Source organism: Motacilla alba, chromosome 14 (genome assembly GCF_015832195.1).
Source record: "Motacilla alba alba isolate MOTALB_02 chromosome 14, Motacilla_alba_V1.0_pri, whole genome shotgun sequence".
Taxonomy (NCBI): domain Eukaryota; kingdom Metazoa; phylum Chordata; class Aves; order Passeriformes; family Motacillidae; genus Motacilla; species Motacilla alba.
Genome location: NC_052029.1, coordinates 1,158,257 through 1,177,196, shown reverse-complemented (window position 1 = coordinate 1,177,196; position 18,940 = coordinate 1,158,257). Strand labels below are relative to the sequence as shown.

The following is an 18,940-nucleotide window of genomic DNA, read 5'->3' as shown; positions in this document are numbered from 1 at the left end:
CTGCCATACCGTATTTGCGCTTGAGGAAGAGCGAGGAGCCGCAGCACTGCAGCTCGCCCTTGGCCATGATGGCTATGCGGTCCCCCAGCAGGTCTGCCTCGTCCATGAAGTGAGTGGTCAGCAGGATGGTTCTGTTGCTCCTCTGCTGCTGCAGAAGATCCCACGTGGCTCTGCGGGAGGCGGGGTCCATCCCCGACGTCGGCTCATCCAGCATCACCACCTGCACTCAGGAGATGGGAGCAGGTCAGAAAGGGCTGGGGGAGGCCCAGCAGCACAGGAGGGGACAACCTCAGGGCCCAGGAAAAGACTTGGCCCCACAGCAATGATCTTGGGGAGCAGCTACCAGACAGCAGAGCCTCAGGGCACGACCCTCAGAGTGGGGGTGCTCCTGTCCGCTCCCCGCTCTCCCACTGGCTCACCGCAGATGAGGAACAGCCTCACAGCCACCCCAAGGACCTGCACTGGCCCAAGGGGCGAGGTGAGCCCAGCAAAGCCACCTGCCTTGGAGTCCCCGATGAGGGCAATGCCGATGGACAGCTTGCGCTTCATGCCCCCAGAGAGAGCCTTGGTCAGGGAGCGGCGCTTGTCCTCCAGGCTGAGGATCCTCAGGATGTGGTTGATCTCCTCAGGACACTTGGAGGCTGGGTATCCCTTCAGCTGCCAGACAGGGGAAGGGAGGGATGAACCCAACTGTAGGGCTGCCAAACCCCACCACACTCCCTGCTCCACACTCAGACAGGAAAGTGGGGAAGCAGAGATGTACTCCTGCCCACCCCTGCAGGAGCTGGCACAGCTGGCAGAGGTGGTTCCATGGAGTTGTGCTGTCTGAGACTCTCCTCTCCTCCACCAGCCTGCAGATGAGGTGGGAAGAGGATGCAAGAGCTGTTCTGCTTATCATGGAATCACGGAATAGTTTGGGTTGGAAGGGTCCTTTAAGATCATTTAGGCCAACTGCCCTGCCTTGGGCAGGGACACCTTCCACTATCCCAGGCTGCTCCAAGCCCCATCCAGCCTGGCCTTGGACACTTCAGGGATCCAGGGACAGCCACAGCTTCTCCAGGTAACCTGTGCCAGGGCCTCATCACCCTCACAGGAAGAATTTCTTCTGCATATCCCATTTAACCCTGCCCTCTCTCAGTGCGAAACCATTCCCCGTTGTCTTGTCATTCCAGGCCCTTGTCCAAAATCCCTCTCCTGAAACCCCTGTAGTCACTGCAAGAGGCTCCAAGGTCACTCTGGAGCCTTCTCTTCTCCAGGTGAGCACCCCCAGCTCTCCCAGCCTGGCTCCAGAGCAGAGGTGTTCCACCCTCTGACCATTTTTTGATCCACTTGATATATCTCACCACATTTCCCCACCTCCAGGAGCCCAGGTGCCTCCCCAAGGGCTGTCCCCCTGCTCAGTGCCAGGCTCACCCCTGCATAGAAGTGGAGGTGCTCTTCCACTGTCATGTTGTCGAAGAGGACGTCGTGCTGGGGACACAGCCCCAGGCTGCGGCGGATCAGGACCATGTCCTGGGAGATCTCATAGCCGTTGATGTAGGCCTGCCCGCCCGTCGGGGAGTGCAGACCTGTGGGGAGCGGGACACAGCAGCTCAGGGTGACCCCAGTGGCAAAGAGACAGTGGAAATGTGGAGGGTCCTGCTGAGCATCCCCCCCCACCAGCTTTCTGCCAAAAAACAGAGCAAGTGTGTCTCGTGCTCAGGCTGGAGTACAACAGCTTACTCCTGCCTGCAGGACAGGCTGCAGGGCACCCACAGGTGGGAACTAGGCCACCAGTGCAGAAAGGAGGGGAACAGGCAGGTCAAACACAGCTCTGAGCCATGCAGGGAGCCAGGCAGGGCCAGGGCACAGTTCCAGGAAGGTCCCGTGAGCCCCCTGAGTTGCCAGGAGCAGCTCAGAGCAATAGAGAACAGCAGAGGACCATCAAAGGTCATTGTGTCCATTGTGCCAAAATAGGTATCCTGGAGCCCAGCAAATCAAGAATGACAAACACCAGTTCCACCTTATCTGTGTTATCATGACAAAGCCTACAGAGAGCAATCCTACAGCAGGTCCAGTCTCTTCTCACAGCTCTCCAGCACAAAACCTGGCTGTCATTTCACCCACTGGCTGATCCCACTCTTGTGGAGGGCTGAGCAGGGACGCCCCAAGCTCCTTACATCTCCCACTCACTACCCTGGCACTTCTAGCCAATGGCTCAGGAAACAGAAGGTGCTCCAAGGAGATCAAAAACCCCTTCCCGCCCTCAGAGACAGGATCTGGCTGGTCTTTCTTCAAGGGTAAAGCCATCAGTTCCTGCAGCAGGAGACTCCTACCTGTGAGCATGGACAGAGTGGTGGTCTTCCCAGCACCGTTGTGTCCCAACAGGACAGTGATCTGCCCCTCGTACATGTTCACTGTCAAGTCCTTCACTGCCTCTTTTGTCTTGTTTCCCACTTTGAAGACCTGTGGAGATCAAGTCCACGAGTTGGTGCTGTGCTTCAGGCAAGTGCCTCAGCTCCACTCAGCAGGCAAAGCCTAGGATGCTCACAGGGTTACCAGGAGACAACAGGTCTAATTCAGGTTAAATTCAGATGTCAACAAGTTAAATACAGATGTCATTGCACCTCTAAGTATGCAGCACTTCATCCCACCACAAAATGCAGCCAGCTCTGGGGAAGAGCCATACTCAGCCCCAGGGCAGCACAAGGATACAGAAGCTGCCTGCAGGCAACAGATTTTACAAAACCAACATTAAGGTTGTTTTGTGCCCTGCTGGGCAATCAATACCTTGGACAGGTGCTTTATTTTGATGCCTGACACGAGGTCAGCTGGCTCCTCCTCAATGTACTGACTCTTCAGGGCTTTCTCGGGGTCCTCCTCCTCCTCTTTCTCTTTCCCCACAACAGTCCTGGGCTGCCCACACCAGTACGAGGGCTGATGGAGGAAGGGAGAGACAGAAATCAGGCACAGGCAGAGCCCATCCCTTCATCCCAGTCTTGGCCACTCTCCTCCTCCCACAGACACCTGCCAAGGATCTCCCAGACCGCTCTCCTTGGCCTGGGAATTACCAACCAGAACATCTTCAGCAGGCAGGGCTGACACGATGGAATAGCTCCTTCTGCCTTCCCTGCCTTCCCCCATCTCTCCCTTACAGCAGGACTGCCTGTGCTTACACAGAAGCTTTTCCCCATCTTCATCTCCATGGAAAAAATTCCACTGAGAAGTAAAATCACTCAGGCAGAATCATCCTGCCCAGGAAAGCCCATAGATGACCACCCCCATCAAAACCCCTGAGAAACACTAAATTCGGCCTGGGGTCCAGCTGCTGCAGTTACAGCTCCTTTTTTTTTGACGTGGCTCTCAAGGAATGAAACCATGTGTTTGGGACCTTAACTCCCAGTGGGAATAACAATTCAATAACTCCTGTATGCAAAATCAGCTTTTGTCAATGCCTGCATTTCTGTTTCTCCAGTCTGACTGCAAGAGGGAGTGAGATGCTGGAGTGAAACCACTCTAGGATGAGGAATTTGGAAGGGAGAAAGAAAAGTCTCTCTATCAAATAACAAAGCATCCATCTCCAGTATCCAAATAGAACATATTCTCCCTGCAGCCATGCAGTTGCAGTGCCCACTGCAGCTGCTGAGGGTGATGGCAAGTGTTTGGCTTGGCAGAGCGAGGGTGGCTCAGCTGACGGGGTGACACCCACCCCCGGCACGCGGCACCTGGCAGCGGGACACAGCTCACCCATGCCCGCCTGCATGGCAGTGCTCAGAGGTATCAAACAGCTGGATCTGGTTGCTCCCACCTGGGGTTTCTCTCCAATGCCTTTGCTTGGGCCTGGAGACATTTAAGAACACCCTGCAGGCCAGGAAGTGCTGGGAGAGAGCTTTAAAGCCAAGACGACCTTCATCCACAGTAAAAATCTACAGCTGCATCAGCCTTTAGCGAGGACACTAAAGCTGCAGGCCCTGTGATTTTGGAGGCCAGATGGTGCCACCCTCGCCCATCTGTCTGGCCTACTGCATGGCACAAAAGTGGTGACTGTCCCAAGTGACGCTCTTCAAGCCCGGGGAGGAGTGTAAGCAGTGCTCACCGTGAGGAAGAAGTACCAGGGCTGTGGCACACCGTACTCCCCGGGGAACACAGCCTCCACGTACCAGGCCACCACACCATACAACACCGAGTCCAGGAGCAGCATCCCCAGCACCTGGGCCAAGGTGAAGTTGTCATCCACGCTGACAGGCTTCATGAGGTCCCTCCACTGGATGCCAGTCCCTGCAAGGCACATGGGACACTGCTACCTCTGCATCCCCAGGAGGACCATCTTCTCCAGAACTAGCAGAGAGCCGCCCCTCTGCCACCTCACTGCTCCCTAACCAGGAGCACCTTCACAGCTCTTTGATCCTCTGCAGATGGAGGGAAAAGAGGCACTGATCCCTCGAGGCTCCCCACCCCACCCTGCTCCTTCCATGGCATTCTCTGCCACTGCCTGGGAAGAAATGATCCCTTCTCCAGTATCACCCCTCCAATCACGACAGCCACTGAGCCACTGCCACACCTAGTAAATGCATGGCTCTGCATGGAACCAACAACAGACTCTTTTAAATTAAAGAAATTAAGGATATATATTGTGAAGGAGGAAATGCAATGGTTCCCATCCATGAGAACAGAATTCCTCTGGTAATCAAAATGAGGATGGTTCTTTGCACAGCCATGGGGCACAGGCACAAATTCAGAGAGCCCTGGTATGGGAGCAATCAGCTCTAGTAAAAAGGAAATTGCTTCTTCTCTCCAATGTCTCTCCACCAAGCCAGTGCCACCCCACCACAAAATCAGGCTGACAAGAAGGGGATGTTCCTCTCCCCAGGAACAGATGGCCCTGCTCACCTTTTCCTTCAAACATGCCAATGAGCTGCGCCCCCATGGCCATTGCCACGTTGGAGATGAGGCAGGATGCCAGCTTCTGGCTGTGGGACATCAGGTCGTAGCGGGGCGAGATGAAGAAGTAGGGGATGTAGGAAAAGAAGTAGAGGAAGCCGCCAGCGGCAGCTGCAACGTTTGCTGCCAGCACAGGGAAAAGCAGGACAGAAAACATCAGGGTGATGCCACCCAGCACCCCTCCCCAGCTTCCCATCCAGGGACGTTGCAGATTTGAGCACAAAGCATGGTTATGCAGGGGCAGGACAAAAACACACCCCCACCCCAGCAAGGCAGGAGCCTGACCCCAACCCCAACCCCATGGTGGGCAGCTGCAGAAGCCTCCTGCCCATCCCAGAGCAGAATCGGGGGCCAAGCCAGCCAGATGAGGCCCTAAGACAGGAGCTGGTCATACCACCAGGGAATGGTCTGGGTTGGAAGGGGCATTAAAGACCACCTTGTCCCACCCCCTGCCATGGGAAGGACACCTCCCACTATCCCAGGTTGCTCCAAACCCCATCCAGCCTGGTTTTGAACAGTGCCGGGGATCCAGGGGCAGCCACAGCTGCTCTGGGCACCCTGTGCTAGGGCCTGCCCACCCTCCCAGGGAACAATTCCTAATTCCCAATATCCCATCCATCCCTGCCCTCTGGCAGTGCAAAGCCATGCCCCCTTGTCCTGTACTTCCAGGCCCTTGTCCCAAGTCCTTCTCCAGCTCTCCTGGAGCCCCTTTAGGCCCTGGCAGGGGCTCTGAGGTGTCCCTGGAGCCTCCTTTTCTCTGGGTAAACACCCCCTGCTCTCTCAGCCTGGCTCCAGAGTAGAGAGGCTCCAGCCCTTGGACCTGCTCTAGTTTGGGAAGCAACAGTACCCACATCCCCTTCCACACACTGTGTGGAAAATGCAGCCAAAAATGGGAAGAAATGCCCCCTCCACAAGTCAAAGTGGTCAGTAACAAAAGGAGGTGGCGCAGGTGTACTCACCTCGTGAGAAGAAGGTGCTCACCATGAAATTGAAGGAGATGGAAGAGATGGAGAAGATGGTGAGGAAGGTGAACACCAGGGTGGGGTCACTGTTGGTGAGCACCGCTCCCTGTTCGCTCACCTGCCAAGAAAATCTTGTGAAGCCCAGAGCTGCTGGAGCCAGCCGTGGCTTTAGCAGCACAGACCTGATGTTCTCCAAGTGCTGGAGACAAACTCAGATGGGTGAGGACACCCAGAAACTCCCAGACCACTCCAGAGGGAGGAAATACAGATTGTCCTCATGTGATGCAGGGTCTACAGGGCAGGGGACACCCTGGCCAACACCCAGAGAACCCCTCCTGCTTCCCCTGGTGTGGGTACATGCAGAGGGGAGAGCCCAAGGAGCTCCAGAGACTGTGGGAGCAGGGTGGTCCTGCTCTGCATGCAGTGTTCCCGGAGCTCCAATCCCCACCTCCCTCTGTGGGGAGTCAGCCCTGCCATGAATGCAACTGTGGGCAGCACTGCTCATTTCAGTCCGGGAAACCCAAACTCCAGTCTTTGCAGGAGCCCTGGGACACCAGGACACTCCCATGGCAGAGTGGCCCTGTCATCCCTGAGCCTTGCCAGCACAGAGTTTGTGGCCTGGGGACAGACGCTCACCTTGACACAGAAGAGCACAGTGACGAAGAACACGGACACCAGGAGGAAGAGGAAGAACATGAGGAACCAGGCACTCCAGTGCAACCAGTTGCTGAGGCCCATCATGTGCATGTACTCCTGTGGGAGGTCACAGTGTCACCCACAGCTGCACCCACACTCCCCGGGCACAGCTGGGGCAAGGCACAGGTGGCTTTCCCTCGTGGCACAAGCAAAGGGGTGGCAGCCCCAGGTACCAGCAGAGTGGTCCTGCACAGCCACCAGCACGGCACAGTGTCCCCCACCTCCCCAGACAAGGGCTGCCACCACTGCAGGACTTCCCAGAGAGCTGAGCTGAGCCCAAACCCAGAGCAGGGTGCCAGTGGTGCCACTGGGGCCACCCAGCACAAGGCAGGACAGCCAACACCTGGGGGAAGCCAAGCCCTGCTGTTGTAACCATGTGGCCGAGCTCCAGCCGCCCCCACAGCACATGCACAACAGGTCTCTACATGCAAAAGGCAAAAACCTTCCTTCAAACAGGCTGAACTCTTGAATCCACAAACTCTGGAACCCAGACATCTTGCCCTCTCTCCCAGCCCAGGAGAAACACCATCCCTGTGGTCCAGCACCCTGGGTTGCACAGCAAGGAGAGCCCAGCCTCCTCATGGCAGCAGGATTAGCAACATTCTTCCCCGGGGCTCGCTAATCCGCTGTCATCCCCCTCTCCTGCTCACTGGCTCTACACCCAGCAGGGATTTTGTTCCTAATCTAAAGACATCATCCATTAGAAAAGCTGCAGAGGGAGGGGAGTACATCCCAGCTCTCACCTTCAGCTTCTTCTCCTTCTCATGGACGACGGCACGGACGATGTTGAGCGAGGTGTAGGTGAAGCTGAGCATGAGCAGCAGGGGCAGCTGGTTCTGGATGGCCAGGAGGAAGAGGTCGTTGACGTAGGCCGGGAAGGGGAAGCGCTGCACCACCACAGTGATGTTCTCCAGCAGGCTGGCAGAGCTGCCACCGGCATGGTACTGCATGATAGCCCTGTCCACCGCATGCTGCACCGCCAGGAATCCCTCCCGGAGATAACCTGCACAGCAAGAACCACACCAGGAATAGAGACGAGGCTGGGGTTTGGAGGGACCAACAGCCTTTGTGGGAAGGATTGCAGGGGAAGGGGAACAGGGACTAAAACTGGAGTGCAGAGGAAAAGCGATATAAGCATCACTGTGACACGGGGGACCGGTGAAGGATTGATACCACAGCAAATTCACGGAATCGCTGGTTTGGCGAGGAAGGGACTTTAAGCTTATCTTGTTCCACATCCTGCCATGGGCAGGGTAACCTTCCACTAGACCAAACCAGGGTCTTGCACAATCATCATTTAGAAGGAGCTGCCAGGAAAACTCCGTTCATGACTGCTGTCCTGCAGTATGGCTGTGACTTTGTAATGGGGAGATCCTCTGTCACCATCAATCACCACAAGTCACTGCGCTTGTGTTTCTCCCCTTTTTCTTTGTAAACCAGAAGAATAAACAATACTACACAGGTTGCAGTCAGAAGTATATCCTGTGAGTCACACATGTGGTGTAAACTTTTGTGCATTAGAAAACACAGCAAATATTTTAATTTCCCAACAGCATCTCCCAAGGGGGAAGGGACCCACAAGGATCATGAGTCCAGCTCCTGGCCCTGCACAGACACCCAACAATCCCCCCTGGGCAGCCCTGCAGTGCTGTCCAAGCTCTCCTGGAGCTCTGGCAGCCTCGGGGCTCTGCCCATTCCCTGGGGAGCCTGGGCAGGGCCAAGCACCCTCTGGGGGAAGAGCTTTTCCCTAATATCCAATCTAAACCTCTCTTGACACAGCTTTAGATAACAAAATCAACTTGAAATAGTTTATTTTTAAGTGGAATTGCTGCCAAATGTTACCTGAACAGGAACTTAAATTCTCTTACAAAACCCCAAATGAACATTTTGAAAGTCAGTTGGCTAAAATGACCCACAGAGAGAGACGATAACAGAGGAATTATGAGATTGGGAACTTTGTTTGATATTAACTCATGTACTGAGCAAACACTCTGGGGCTCTGCTTTATTTACACACTGTGAGCAAAACCTGTTTGCCCACTTCTTCACCCTCACTCTCCCTGGACACTGCAGTCGAATACAGAGGGAGAAATCCCACTGAGGGAAATATTCCCTTTGCCACCACAGGAGGAGTTCCCAAAAATCCAGTCTTAAGCCAGCACCAGCTCCAACAATGTCCCTGCTGGCTCATGCTCTGCCAGTGGTTTGGCTGCCCTTAAACACCGCAAACCATAGAACTGCTCTATTTACTTTTCAAGTACTTAAGCAGTACAATAAACACGGGGCAATTTGGATAGTGATATAAAATTTCCATTAAAAACTGAAATGGGAAAAAAATTACATTTTAAAATGATTCATGCACAATAAAATTTATTCTTATCCAACCCTGCTCAGCAGAGGTGTCCAGAGGCCAAGCAGTGCCCATGAAGTCACACGATAAAATTTAAATAAAGGATAGCTATAATGAATACAACAAATTTGTAAATATAGTCCAATTACATCTAAGTAGTGAATAATGATTCAACAAAATAAAGACATATTAATAGATAAAAATAATTATTTATAATTGATACGTAAATAAATATTAAGCTCTATAGTAAATAATTAATTAATATTTAAATATTAATTTTAAATTGTGTCATTATTTGATGAATTGTTTATATATGCACAAAACTGAATATAAACATCTATAGAAAAGCATAACCATTTAACCATTTATATCCATAAAGACTGATATGTAAATTTTAGCATTTTAATATATATAAACATTTAATTGCTTGTATTTATATAAAATAAATATATGCTTATAACAAACAAATATTTAAATGTTCACCTTATACAGATATTAATTTAATGCTGGTATAAATATAAATCACTACCTCATTACATTTAACTAAATTTAATAATTTCTTTTAAATGAACCTATTTCTTAAAAAGCTCAGAGCCTGCCACGTGCTGCAGGAAGGTGACCCCACGTCCTCGGCCATGCTCACCTGGTGTGCCCCCATCAGCAAACTTGGCCTCGCGGGGCCCGGGCAGCTGGAAGAGTGGGAAGAGGTAGCTGGTGTGCCAGTCCCGGTCCAGGTTGGGGTTCAGCCCCGTCTGCTCGCTCCGCGGGGCGTTCCTCGGGCTGTACTTGAAGCGCAGCTCATACTCCACCTGCAGGGAGGGTCGGAGGTGGGTGGGACAGACGGCGGTGACACCCGGGTAACACCTGGGTGGGGGATGCTGTCCCACCTTCCCCTGGCTCACCTGGAGGGGCAGCGGGGCCGAGCTGTGCGGGAAGGGGTGCCGGAACACGACGGCGGCCAGGACGCTGCCCGAGCGGTTGTCCAGCCTGACGTACTCCTCGAAGTCCCGCTCCGAGGGGAAGCCCTGAGCTGTGGGGGACAAACAGGGAGATGCAGGGACAGGGCACAGCAAAGCACCATGCACTGCTGCTCAGCCATCCCCAGGAGCATTGTTGGGTCCAGGACGGAAGGGATGCGCCGTGCCTGCTGTCAGACACGGGGGAGTTACACAGGATGCTGCCCTGTATCCTGGGCATGCAGACATTCCTCCTCCTTGAGAGCAGGAGTCAGCTTTCCCACAGAAAATTCTAACAGCTTGGAACACCAAGTGCTAAAATTTTCTTTGCCAAAAGATTTCCAAAAATACTCTTTCATAGGGAAGTGCTGCCACCTTCTTTAACTGTTGTAGGGTGATATTTTTCTAGATGGAAACTGCAATAAAATGAGACCAAAAAGCAACCCCAAATCCTGTCATTTTACTGAAAAAAACCCAAAACCCATCAAACTGTAGCCTTGAAGTTCAGAAAAAAATGGTGTTCCAGGAGCATGAGGATTCAGAATCAATCACAGAATGGTTTGGGCTGGAAGGGACATGAAAGACCGTCCAGTTCCAAGACCCTGCCATGGACAGGGACACCTTCCACTGGACTAGGCTGCCTAGAGTAAAGACTCACACCAATTTCTGGGGTGGAAGGAGCAGCCCCAGCTCTGCTCACCTCTGATGTTGATGGGCAGAGCTCTCTCCACCGCCTCGGCGATGCTCCGGACGGCGCTGCTGTTGGAGGGGACATAGGCCAGCTCCCAGGGGTTGGGGGCATGCTGCGAGGAGAAGAAGCTGGGCAGGTCATCCACAGACTGGCTGGGGTAGAGGGTGGCGTTGGGGTGGCTGACGGAGTGCACGCGGTGCCGCAGCGCAATCAGGATGGCGGCGAAGAGCAGCGGCAGGCACACCTCGATCAGCGTCACCAGGATCTGCCGCTTCTGCAGGCCAGGCAAAGATACAAACATGGGGTAAGGATATAAAATATGTTGTGTATTTGTACATACACAGACATCTAGATATCTACCGTAAGTATGTATCTATACACAGATACCTATAGTACACTCTCTCTCTTCTCTCTCTCTCAAGAGATAAAAAAGAAGATGCAAACACAGAAAGTAGATGAGCACAGTCACAAGGTTCAGTGCATGAGAACACCCAGGAGCAATAGCATTCTTGCATTCCACAAGGTTTCACAACCAGGGCTTTTCCAGAGGCCAGGAATGACACTGCTGGTTCCCATATCCTTCAGGACTCTCCAGCCAAGGGGTCCCCCACCCTAAGCATTGCTCCAGCTCAATGCAGCCTCCACCAGAGCCTTCCTCACCACACTGCTGGGTTGAATGACCCAGGCTTGTGCTTTGCTCCTTCCCGGTGCCCTGGGGCTCTGCCGTGCAGCAGCACTGCTGGAACCAGTGCAACTTTTCCTGCTGGAGCTGAGTTGCTCCAGGCAGATGGACTTGGATCTGCATCCCAGGATGGGGCCTAGCAGAGCCTCTGGCTACAGCAGGAGGACTACAGCATGGCAAGCACACCCATGGGCATACCCAAGCCACTACTGCACTACACACAGCGGCTCTTTTTTTTTTTTTTTTTTAATTGAGATTCAAGCAACTGGACAATGAACTCAAGGGTGCACTCTTCATCCATCAATTCCCCCAGGGCTACCTCTCCTGCACATTGCCTCCCAGCTAGTAACACCCCCCACCAACAACCAACACACGTTCATTAGCATGCAACCCAGGTCAATTAGCATTTCAAACTGGTGTCCCAGCAACCCAATCCAAACCATTCTGGGATTCTGTGACTTCCTCCTCCAAACCGAGCTGCCTTCACCCCAGGCCAGGCTCAAGAGCAGCGCAGCACACTCAGCCTCAGCCACAGCAGTGACAGCTCAGAGATGTCCCTGGCCACAGGGGTTCATGGCTGCTCAGAGCATGTGCCTGGAGCAGCAGCAGCAGCAGCATTAACCTTTTCTGAGGCCTCTGGCTAATTTGGGCTTCACAAGACATGGGGATTTTGCACCCTTCCCTTTTGCCAGGCCGGAAAGAGGAGCACCAAGAGTTTAAGCCTCACAACTTTGCTGTCTCAGCAACTGGATTTTATGCAGCAGCCAGTGGGCAGGCTCAGGTGGACAGAGTCTTCAGTGGGGCAGCAGGTAGGGAGCTTTGAGTGCAGCCTGGGAAGGGAGACAGTCCTGCAGGAGCCACAGTGAAAGGGATCTTGGACAGTTTGTCAGGAGATGGTAAGGGGACCACCATTACCCTGGCTCTCAGCACCCACTGTAAAAGCCCAAAACACCTCTTGGGGCTTCCCCTGGGAGGAACAGTCTGCTCCAGCCACAGCCAGCCCCAGCAGCATAGGCAGGAAGCAGAAGCTTCGGGCAGGCAGGGAAAAAGGAGCTTTCCCAAAGACACGCTCATAAAAGGAAAGGCTGCAGATGTCTGATGGGTTTATAATGCAGCCCTGGCAGCCCAGCTGCCTCCCACTGATTTACTATCGTACTAAACCTCTCCCTGTCTCCTGGGCTGCCTTCAGAACAGCTCTGCCTCCCTGAACTTGCAGGCTCACACACATTCACCAGCTCTGCAGCAGAAGTCATTCAAGCGCTGTGTTCCAGAAGTGACAGGGATACTCATCCATAATCACCACCTCTGCCTGGCCCAAGCAGCTCTGGAGAGCCACATGTGCCAGCATCCGTCCTCTCAGCGGGCTGGGGGTGACTTGGGAGCTCTATTTCTTTATCAGAAACAAGATTTTTAGCTGTATCCTGGCACAGTAGACCTGAGTCAGCTTGTGGCCTTGGAAAACACGCTGAGATGTATCCCCACCCTGAAGCACACCCAGAAAACAACGCTTTTCCCCTGCAGAGGGGATGGGGCATGCTCCTGGCTGCAAATCAGCCCTGCTGCCAGTCCCTTTTGTCCCCTCAAAGCCCAGTTCCCTGTTCTGTGCCTGTCGGAAAGCTGGGTGTAGTCAGCACTTCCCTCTTCCTTTGGGTTATTTTTACAGCAACGCTGTGCCGAGCTGCAGATGGGTAATTGAAAGTGTAAAGCCAGGCTGCAGCCATCCCTGCTCCCTCCTCTTCCCCCACACTCTGCCAGGGCTGGCTCCTGAGTGGAGCCACAGAACACCCCCCCAGAACACTTAAAGGGGCTGTGGCCTGGGCCAGCACCAGGCAGGACCTGCCAGCCCTTCGGTCCCCAAATCCCTCGGTGCCACCCAGCTGCCATGGTGGGAGGTGGGCTGGCAGTGGGTGCCAGTGGTTTAATATTTTTAAGACCCCGAAAAACTGCTCCTGAAAGTGGTAGAAAGCAATGGAGGAAAAGAACCCCAGGGCTCCAGCGGGTTTTGGAGGCACTGGGACTTCCAGAGGAGGTTGTGCAATGAGACAGCTCAAAAAACTCCACTGTCACACGGATGGGGTGTGGGTTACCCGGTCCCAGGAGAAGGCAGCTGAGCTCATTGGCAGAGGGCAGGCTGGGGAGGCCAGGGACAAGGAAACTGAGTACAGAGCACAGCCCATAACTTCACACAGCCCAGCACAAAAGACACCACGTGCACAAATAACCCAGTTTTCCCCCTAGAGATGCCCTGTGTCCACAGGGGAGGTTTCCTGACGAAGCCAGAGGCTGGGCAAGCTCTCAAGTACCCCCATTTAGCGGTGCCAGAAGCAGCCCCTGGCTGCAGTGCCAGCCTACCTGCAGGATGTAGTTCTTCCAGAGCAGCAGCCTAAACTGCCTGAGCACAACCATCCTCCCATCAGAAGAGGCCCAGCGCTGCCACCGCTCCGCAGGACCCTGGAGGAGAGAGAGGAGAGAGCCGTGAATGCCAACTGCTGGTGGAGCCGGGCAGCAGGAGGGCAGCATCCCACATCCCAGGGCAGCTCTCTGCTCCCAGCCTGGAGCCGCAGCAGCTGGCTTGACCCCAAAAATAACCATCGTGCTCCCTCTCCTAAGAGTAAGTGCCCCTGGTTTCTGGCATGGCTGCTCCCAGAGATGGAAGCTGCCGTTTCAGTACCCAACCTGGGTTCTTCCCAGCAGCAGGGAGCAACAGCTTTCCTCAAGCTGCAGGAACACAGGGTTACAGAACCACAAACACTGGCCCCAGGAAGGCCGTCAAACTCCTGGCAGCCTATTATTTTGGGATGGGTGGAGATTCTAAGTTGTGTCTTCACCTTCTGCCGCGTGAAGGGTTGGTTCTGCAACACTGGGTGCTTTCCCAGCAGAAACTCTGCTGGGAGAGGCAAGGATGAGAAAAGGGCAAGGGAAGCACAAGGGAAGGTCGGTGCTTAAGAATGATTCCCCTCTGCCTCCTCCCCCTCTCGGGAAGCATCCGCCAGCCATCCCTTCAAGTTGTTTGAGTCTCCATTTGCAGTGGCATTTCCTGACGGAGCACTCTATCCCAGTGGCTGAGATTTTGGGGTTGCAGAGGGGCACAGAGAAGGAAGGGGCAGCCCTGGTACCAGCAGAGGCTCTTTCCTGCACTGCCAGACTCTGGGCAGCCCCCACTGAGAAGTGCCAGCCTCTGAGCACAGCAAATCCTGACAGGATCCCAGTGGGCAGCTGCAGGGTCAGCTCCAAGACGGTGCTCCAAAGCCTGGCAGCACTGAAAGCTGCCACAGGGACACAAACAGGCATATAAGCCACGAGAACGCCCTGGCAGATGCCCCGCAACACGTTCTCCAGCCCTGGTTGGGATGGGATCAGCTCCCTGGATGCAGCTGGTACCCAGCAAGCTCAGCAGGGGTTTCAGGGTGCCCTAGTGAGAGGAGGGAGGTTGCTGACCCACCCTGCCAAACTTGGCTCCCGGGCCAGTGAACACAACCGCGAGCACAGCTCGGTGGCAAGAGAGCTGCAGCAACAGCACCCCGAGACACACTCAGGGCACAGCAACAACACCCACCTGCCTCACCTGCTCTCTGCCACCAGCCTCTTGAGCTCTCCAGGAGCCTTCTCCAGCCTTGGCAGACACCTTCCAGCCCCAATCCTAAACCCAGGAGCCTTCTCCTGTCCTGGCACACACCTTCCCAGGCTCAACCCTAAACCAGGAGCCTTCTCCTGGCTTTGCAAGCACCTTCCCAGCCCCAATGCTAAACTCAGATGTGTTCTCAGAGCACAAAAAACCCACCAGCTCTTTGCCACTCCATGCACAGAAGACAGATTCCCATAACAGCAGGGACATCTGTGTTCAAGGATCTTTCTCTAGGCAGGAAAAAGCAGAAGAGATCTTATGCTTCAGCCCCAAAAAGTCCATCAGAACCCCGCCCAGAGCAAGCAGGAAAGGAATAGCAATGGCAACTTGGCAAAGGCACCTTCAAGCGCCTCACGAAGCGTCATGTCTCCAGCTGACCTCTGGTCCACATGTGGCCAGGCAGAACAGTCCATGCTGCGCCACAGGATCCTTTGGCAGGTCCCCAGGCTCACACACACATACCCCACACAGCAGCATCTGAAGCGCCCCCAAAATAGCCCCCCCACCTCAAGCAGAAACCTTTGTTATGCACCCCCTTGACGGAATCCAGAGCAAACCAAGGGAATCCAAGTTGTGGCTCACTTTAAAGGACGAATGCTGCAGGTCAGGCAGGAGCAGCTGCTGCCCTCGCAGAGATCCTAAATCCTGCTTGCCTGCCGCACCCTTGAACTCAAGCTGTCCCCCCCGGGTCTTAGAGCTGCTGCCGGGAAAATGTCAAGCAGCTCTTGGGTAACACAAACACTATACAAAGACTGAAAACTCCATTATTGCCAATAAATATTTTCCAAGTTTTTAAGTGTTCCAAGAAAACTCGTTCTGGACCTTTTGCTTGCTGGAGATGAGAGGAGGAAGAAGCTAAGTTACCAAAGTTCTTACTGGATTTGAGAGCAAAAATGGTTTTCCAGGCTCTGGTATCCAAAGCACGAGTTTTGTTTTTTTTGCAACCCAAGAGAGAAAACCTCTTGGTTTTGGGAGGTGCTGCCTGTGATGTCCGTGATCAGAAGACAGGACAGGGCCCAGGTCCATGTCTGGGCCCACCTTCAGCAGTAAGGGAGGGCTGAGTGCCACAGGTGGATGATGACCTTGGAGACAACAAGGTGCCTTGCTGGGCAGCACATTGGGCTGTCCCCACCGGAGATGCTCCCACCTGACCTCAAGCACTGCAAGATAAGACTGAATTTCCCACCAAGAGGCAGGGCCAAAGATCTGGGAGGAGAGAGAGGCGACCACCACCAGCTTCTGGGAGAGCAACCCAGGTCCTCTCCCTGCTCTCTGACCACAGCAGGAGGAAGGATCTCCTGAATACGTGAGTGTGGACACACCCTGGCCATCCTCAGGGAGGTCAGTGAGGAAGGAGACACTCCTGCCTGCCCACAGCCTGCATGAGTGGATACGAGACTGGTCCTCACCACCAGCCCCTGCCGCAGTACCAAGCTGCGCCGGATAACGTGGCTGCACCAACTGCCAGCCTGGACCGGAGCCGTTCTGCCAGTGGATTTAGATGAGGACAGGCTGAGGATCGGCAGGGATCAAGGCCACAGCATCCCACCTCCTGACCCACTTCCACAACACCTCGTCGCTGGGAAGTGGCTGTGCCCGGCCACTGCCTCAGTGGAAAGGGCCAAGCAAAGGCCACGTGCTCCCAGGAGCTTGCAGTTATTTTAAAGCACACACCGCATTTCTGCTCTTCTGATGTCCTGTTCCCATAGAAACCAGCCCTGCAAATGGCAGACGTTGCCTTTTTTAATATAAAGCCGGTGTTTCTTCCTGCTGGTTGACAGAGACACCGTGTCACCCCTACAAGATGAGCTGCCAGGTGCCTGCACCTCCGCAGCTGTGCCCAGGGTGGTGGCATCACACACCTGGCGAGGGCTGTCAGTCCCTGGGTACTTTCCGCACTGTCACTGGAGCAGGAAATTCCTCTCTGCTCCCTACAGCGTCTGTGTTGGAAATTAATCAGCCATAGCAGGGCAAGGACTTTTTATGGCCACCGTTTACAGGAAGAGCGAGTGATTTCCGAGGCGGGTGCATCCAGAAAGTCCCAGGTCCTGCAAAGAGCAACCAGGGCCAGCAGCCACCAGCCAAGGCATGAGTGTTCAGTGAAACACAGCTCTCGTTGCTGGGGTGTTTTCATCTTCTCAGTGTTCACAGAGATCTGGGAGTCATAACAGAGCGAGACCATAAAAACCTCACCTTGGTTGTGCAAACAGTAATAAAACTTTCTAAGAGGCTGTAAGGCTGGTGGGGTGCTGGGTGCAGCAGGGACCAATGACCTCACAGCCCTCTACAAACCCAACACCCAGCACCCGACAGATACGTGAGTCCGGGTTTGACCCAGAGAGGAACTTCAGGCCTTGAAATAAAGAAGAAAGCTGGGGCTAGATCCTGTTTGCAGAATGAGGGGTTGGCTTGTGCCCAGCTGCTGCCCTGCCGAGGGAGTGGGTCGGTGGGCATAGGGAGCCTGATGGGCTCCATGGTTGCATCTGTAACTGCCTTTGTGCTGGGGCAGCAGCAGGAGAGGGAGGACAAAACTGCTGCAAGAGCTGGTCAACTCCATTGCCTTAAAAATAACACCACTGGTTTGCCCAGTGAGTTTGCAGTTGCTCATAAAAAGACAAACTCTGCAAACTCACTGGCCTCATGAATTTAGCAAGAACAAGGTCTGGAGCCCAACACATGGGCTTCTCACGGACCCTTGTACAACCCTGCATCTGCCCTGCAGTTCTCAGTGGCTGGGCAGGACAGGCCACCCGGGAAGCTGTGAGCAGAGGAAAGGGAGATCCCTTCTACTTCTACTTGGTTTTGAACATTTCCAGGGATGGGGACTCCACCACTGTCCTGGGCAGCCTGTTCCAGTGTCTGACCACCGTGAAGAAATTTTCCCAATATCCAACCTAAACTTGCCGTGGCACAACCCGAAGCTGTTTTCTCTTGTTCCATCACTTGTTCCCATGGAGCAGAGTCCGACCCCCACCTGGCTGCACCCTCCCGTCAGGGAGTTGTGGACTGAGAACATCTGTCCTGAGCCTTCTTTTCTTCCTTCTCTTCTCCCCCAGCTGCTCCTCATTAGACTTGCGCTCCAGACCCTTCCCCAGATCCTTTCCCTTCCCCCGAGACGCTCCAGCCCATCAAGGTCTGCCTCGGCGTAAGAGACTTTGTCATACCGAGCCAAGGCCCGGGGCGCAGAGGGGCCGGCAGATGCCCCCTCGTTCCCCGCAGCGCCGTGTCCGTTCCCCGGCAGGGAGGGGCGGCCCGAGCTCCGCCGGGATGCCGGCAGGTCCCAGCCGGGCGCAGCCCCCCGAGCATCCCCGGCGGAGCCCGCGCGGCGCCGCCTCCATCCCGCACCTCCATCCGCCGCAGCCTACGGGGGACGCGACCCTTGCGGGCCCGCGCAGGAGCCACCGCCGGCATCGAGCCCGAGCCGCGCCGGAGCGCGGAGGCGGCAGCGGGAGGAGCCGGCCAAGGGCCCCGGAGTTGCCGCAGCTCCGGGCGGGGCCGCCCCGCCGAGTGGACAAGAGGCCGCGGCCCCACGCATCCCCCGCCCGGCCCGACCCCCCCGCTACTGCTACCATCGCCCCCCCGACGCTCATCACCTCCCGGCGCCGACCACCCCCGTGCTGGTGTCGGTTCCGGCACGCATCGCCCCCCGCTCACTCACCGGGCCGGGCGGCTCCGGCTGCGGCTCCGGCTCCGTTCGGCCCCGCCCGCGCCCGCCGCGGGCCCGCGGCACCGCGCACGCGCCGGGGGCGGGACCGGAGCGGGGAGGGACCGTGAGAGGGTGAGGAAGAGAGCGTGTGTGCCGCTGTTTGCGGTCCTTCGTGTGTGTCCGTGTGTGCATGCCCGTGTGCTCATCCTGTGTGTGCATGGCATGTGTGTAGTACTCTGAACCTGTCTGTGGGGTGTGTGTGCACATCCCTCTGGGTGTGAGCTCTCAGTGTGTCCCCACATCCCGCTGGGCATTACATGCACCAGTGTGTGTGTGTGTGCGCCTGTGTGTGCCCCAGGCATTGCACGTGTGCCAGGTGTGGGACACGACACAAATTCACATGTGCCCACTTA

At 55.1% G+C, this 18,940-nt stretch overlaps 1 protein-coding gene across 5 annotated transcripts in view; it reads right to left on the bottom strand.

The window, feature by feature from the left end:
• The window catches only part of ABCA3 (ATP binding cassette subfamily A member 3), a 31,916-nt gene extending 13,320 nt beyond the window's left edge, over positions 1 to 18,596 (bottom strand). Inside the window, exons 1-15 of one of the 5 annotated variants that reach the window (XM_038151332.1) lie at positions 18,540 to 18,596; positions 13,609 to 13,707; positions 10,584 to 10,848; positions 9,830 to 9,957; positions 9,571 to 9,736; positions 7,322 to 7,581; positions 6,519 to 6,635; positions 5,880 to 6,000; positions 4,870 to 5,043; positions 4,076 to 4,257; positions 2,770 to 2,916; positions 2,316 to 2,445; positions 1,414 to 1,568; positions 502 to 657; positions 10 to 220 (exon numbers count right to left, since the gene is read on the bottom strand). In XM_038151332.1, coding sequence (XP_038007260.1) covers positions 10 to 220; positions 502 to 657; positions 1,414 to 1,568; positions 2,316 to 2,445; positions 2,770 to 2,916; positions 4,076 to 4,257; positions 4,870 to 5,043; positions 5,880 to 6,000; positions 6,519 to 6,635; positions 7,322 to 7,581; positions 9,571 to 9,736; positions 9,830 to 9,957; positions 10,584 to 10,848; positions 13,609 to 13,662 — 2,266 coding nt within the window. In that variant the 5' untranslated portion in view covers positions 13,663 to 13,707; positions 18,540 to 18,596. Of the gene's footprint in view, positions 1 to 9; positions 221 to 501; positions 658 to 1,413; positions 1,569 to 2,315; positions 2,446 to 2,769; positions 2,917 to 4,075; positions 4,258 to 4,869; positions 5,044 to 5,879; positions 6,001 to 6,518; positions 6,636 to 7,321; positions 7,582 to 9,570; positions 9,737 to 9,829; positions 9,958 to 10,583; positions 10,849 to 13,608; positions 13,708 to 15,463; positions 15,787 to 16,743; positions 17,202 to 18,474; positions 18,511 to 18,539 lie in introns of those variants that run through there. The other 4 variants (XM_038151335.1, XM_038151334.1, XM_038151333.1 and 1 more) reach the window with 4 other exon arrangements.
• Positions 18,597 to 18,940: the final 344 nt, after the last annotated feature.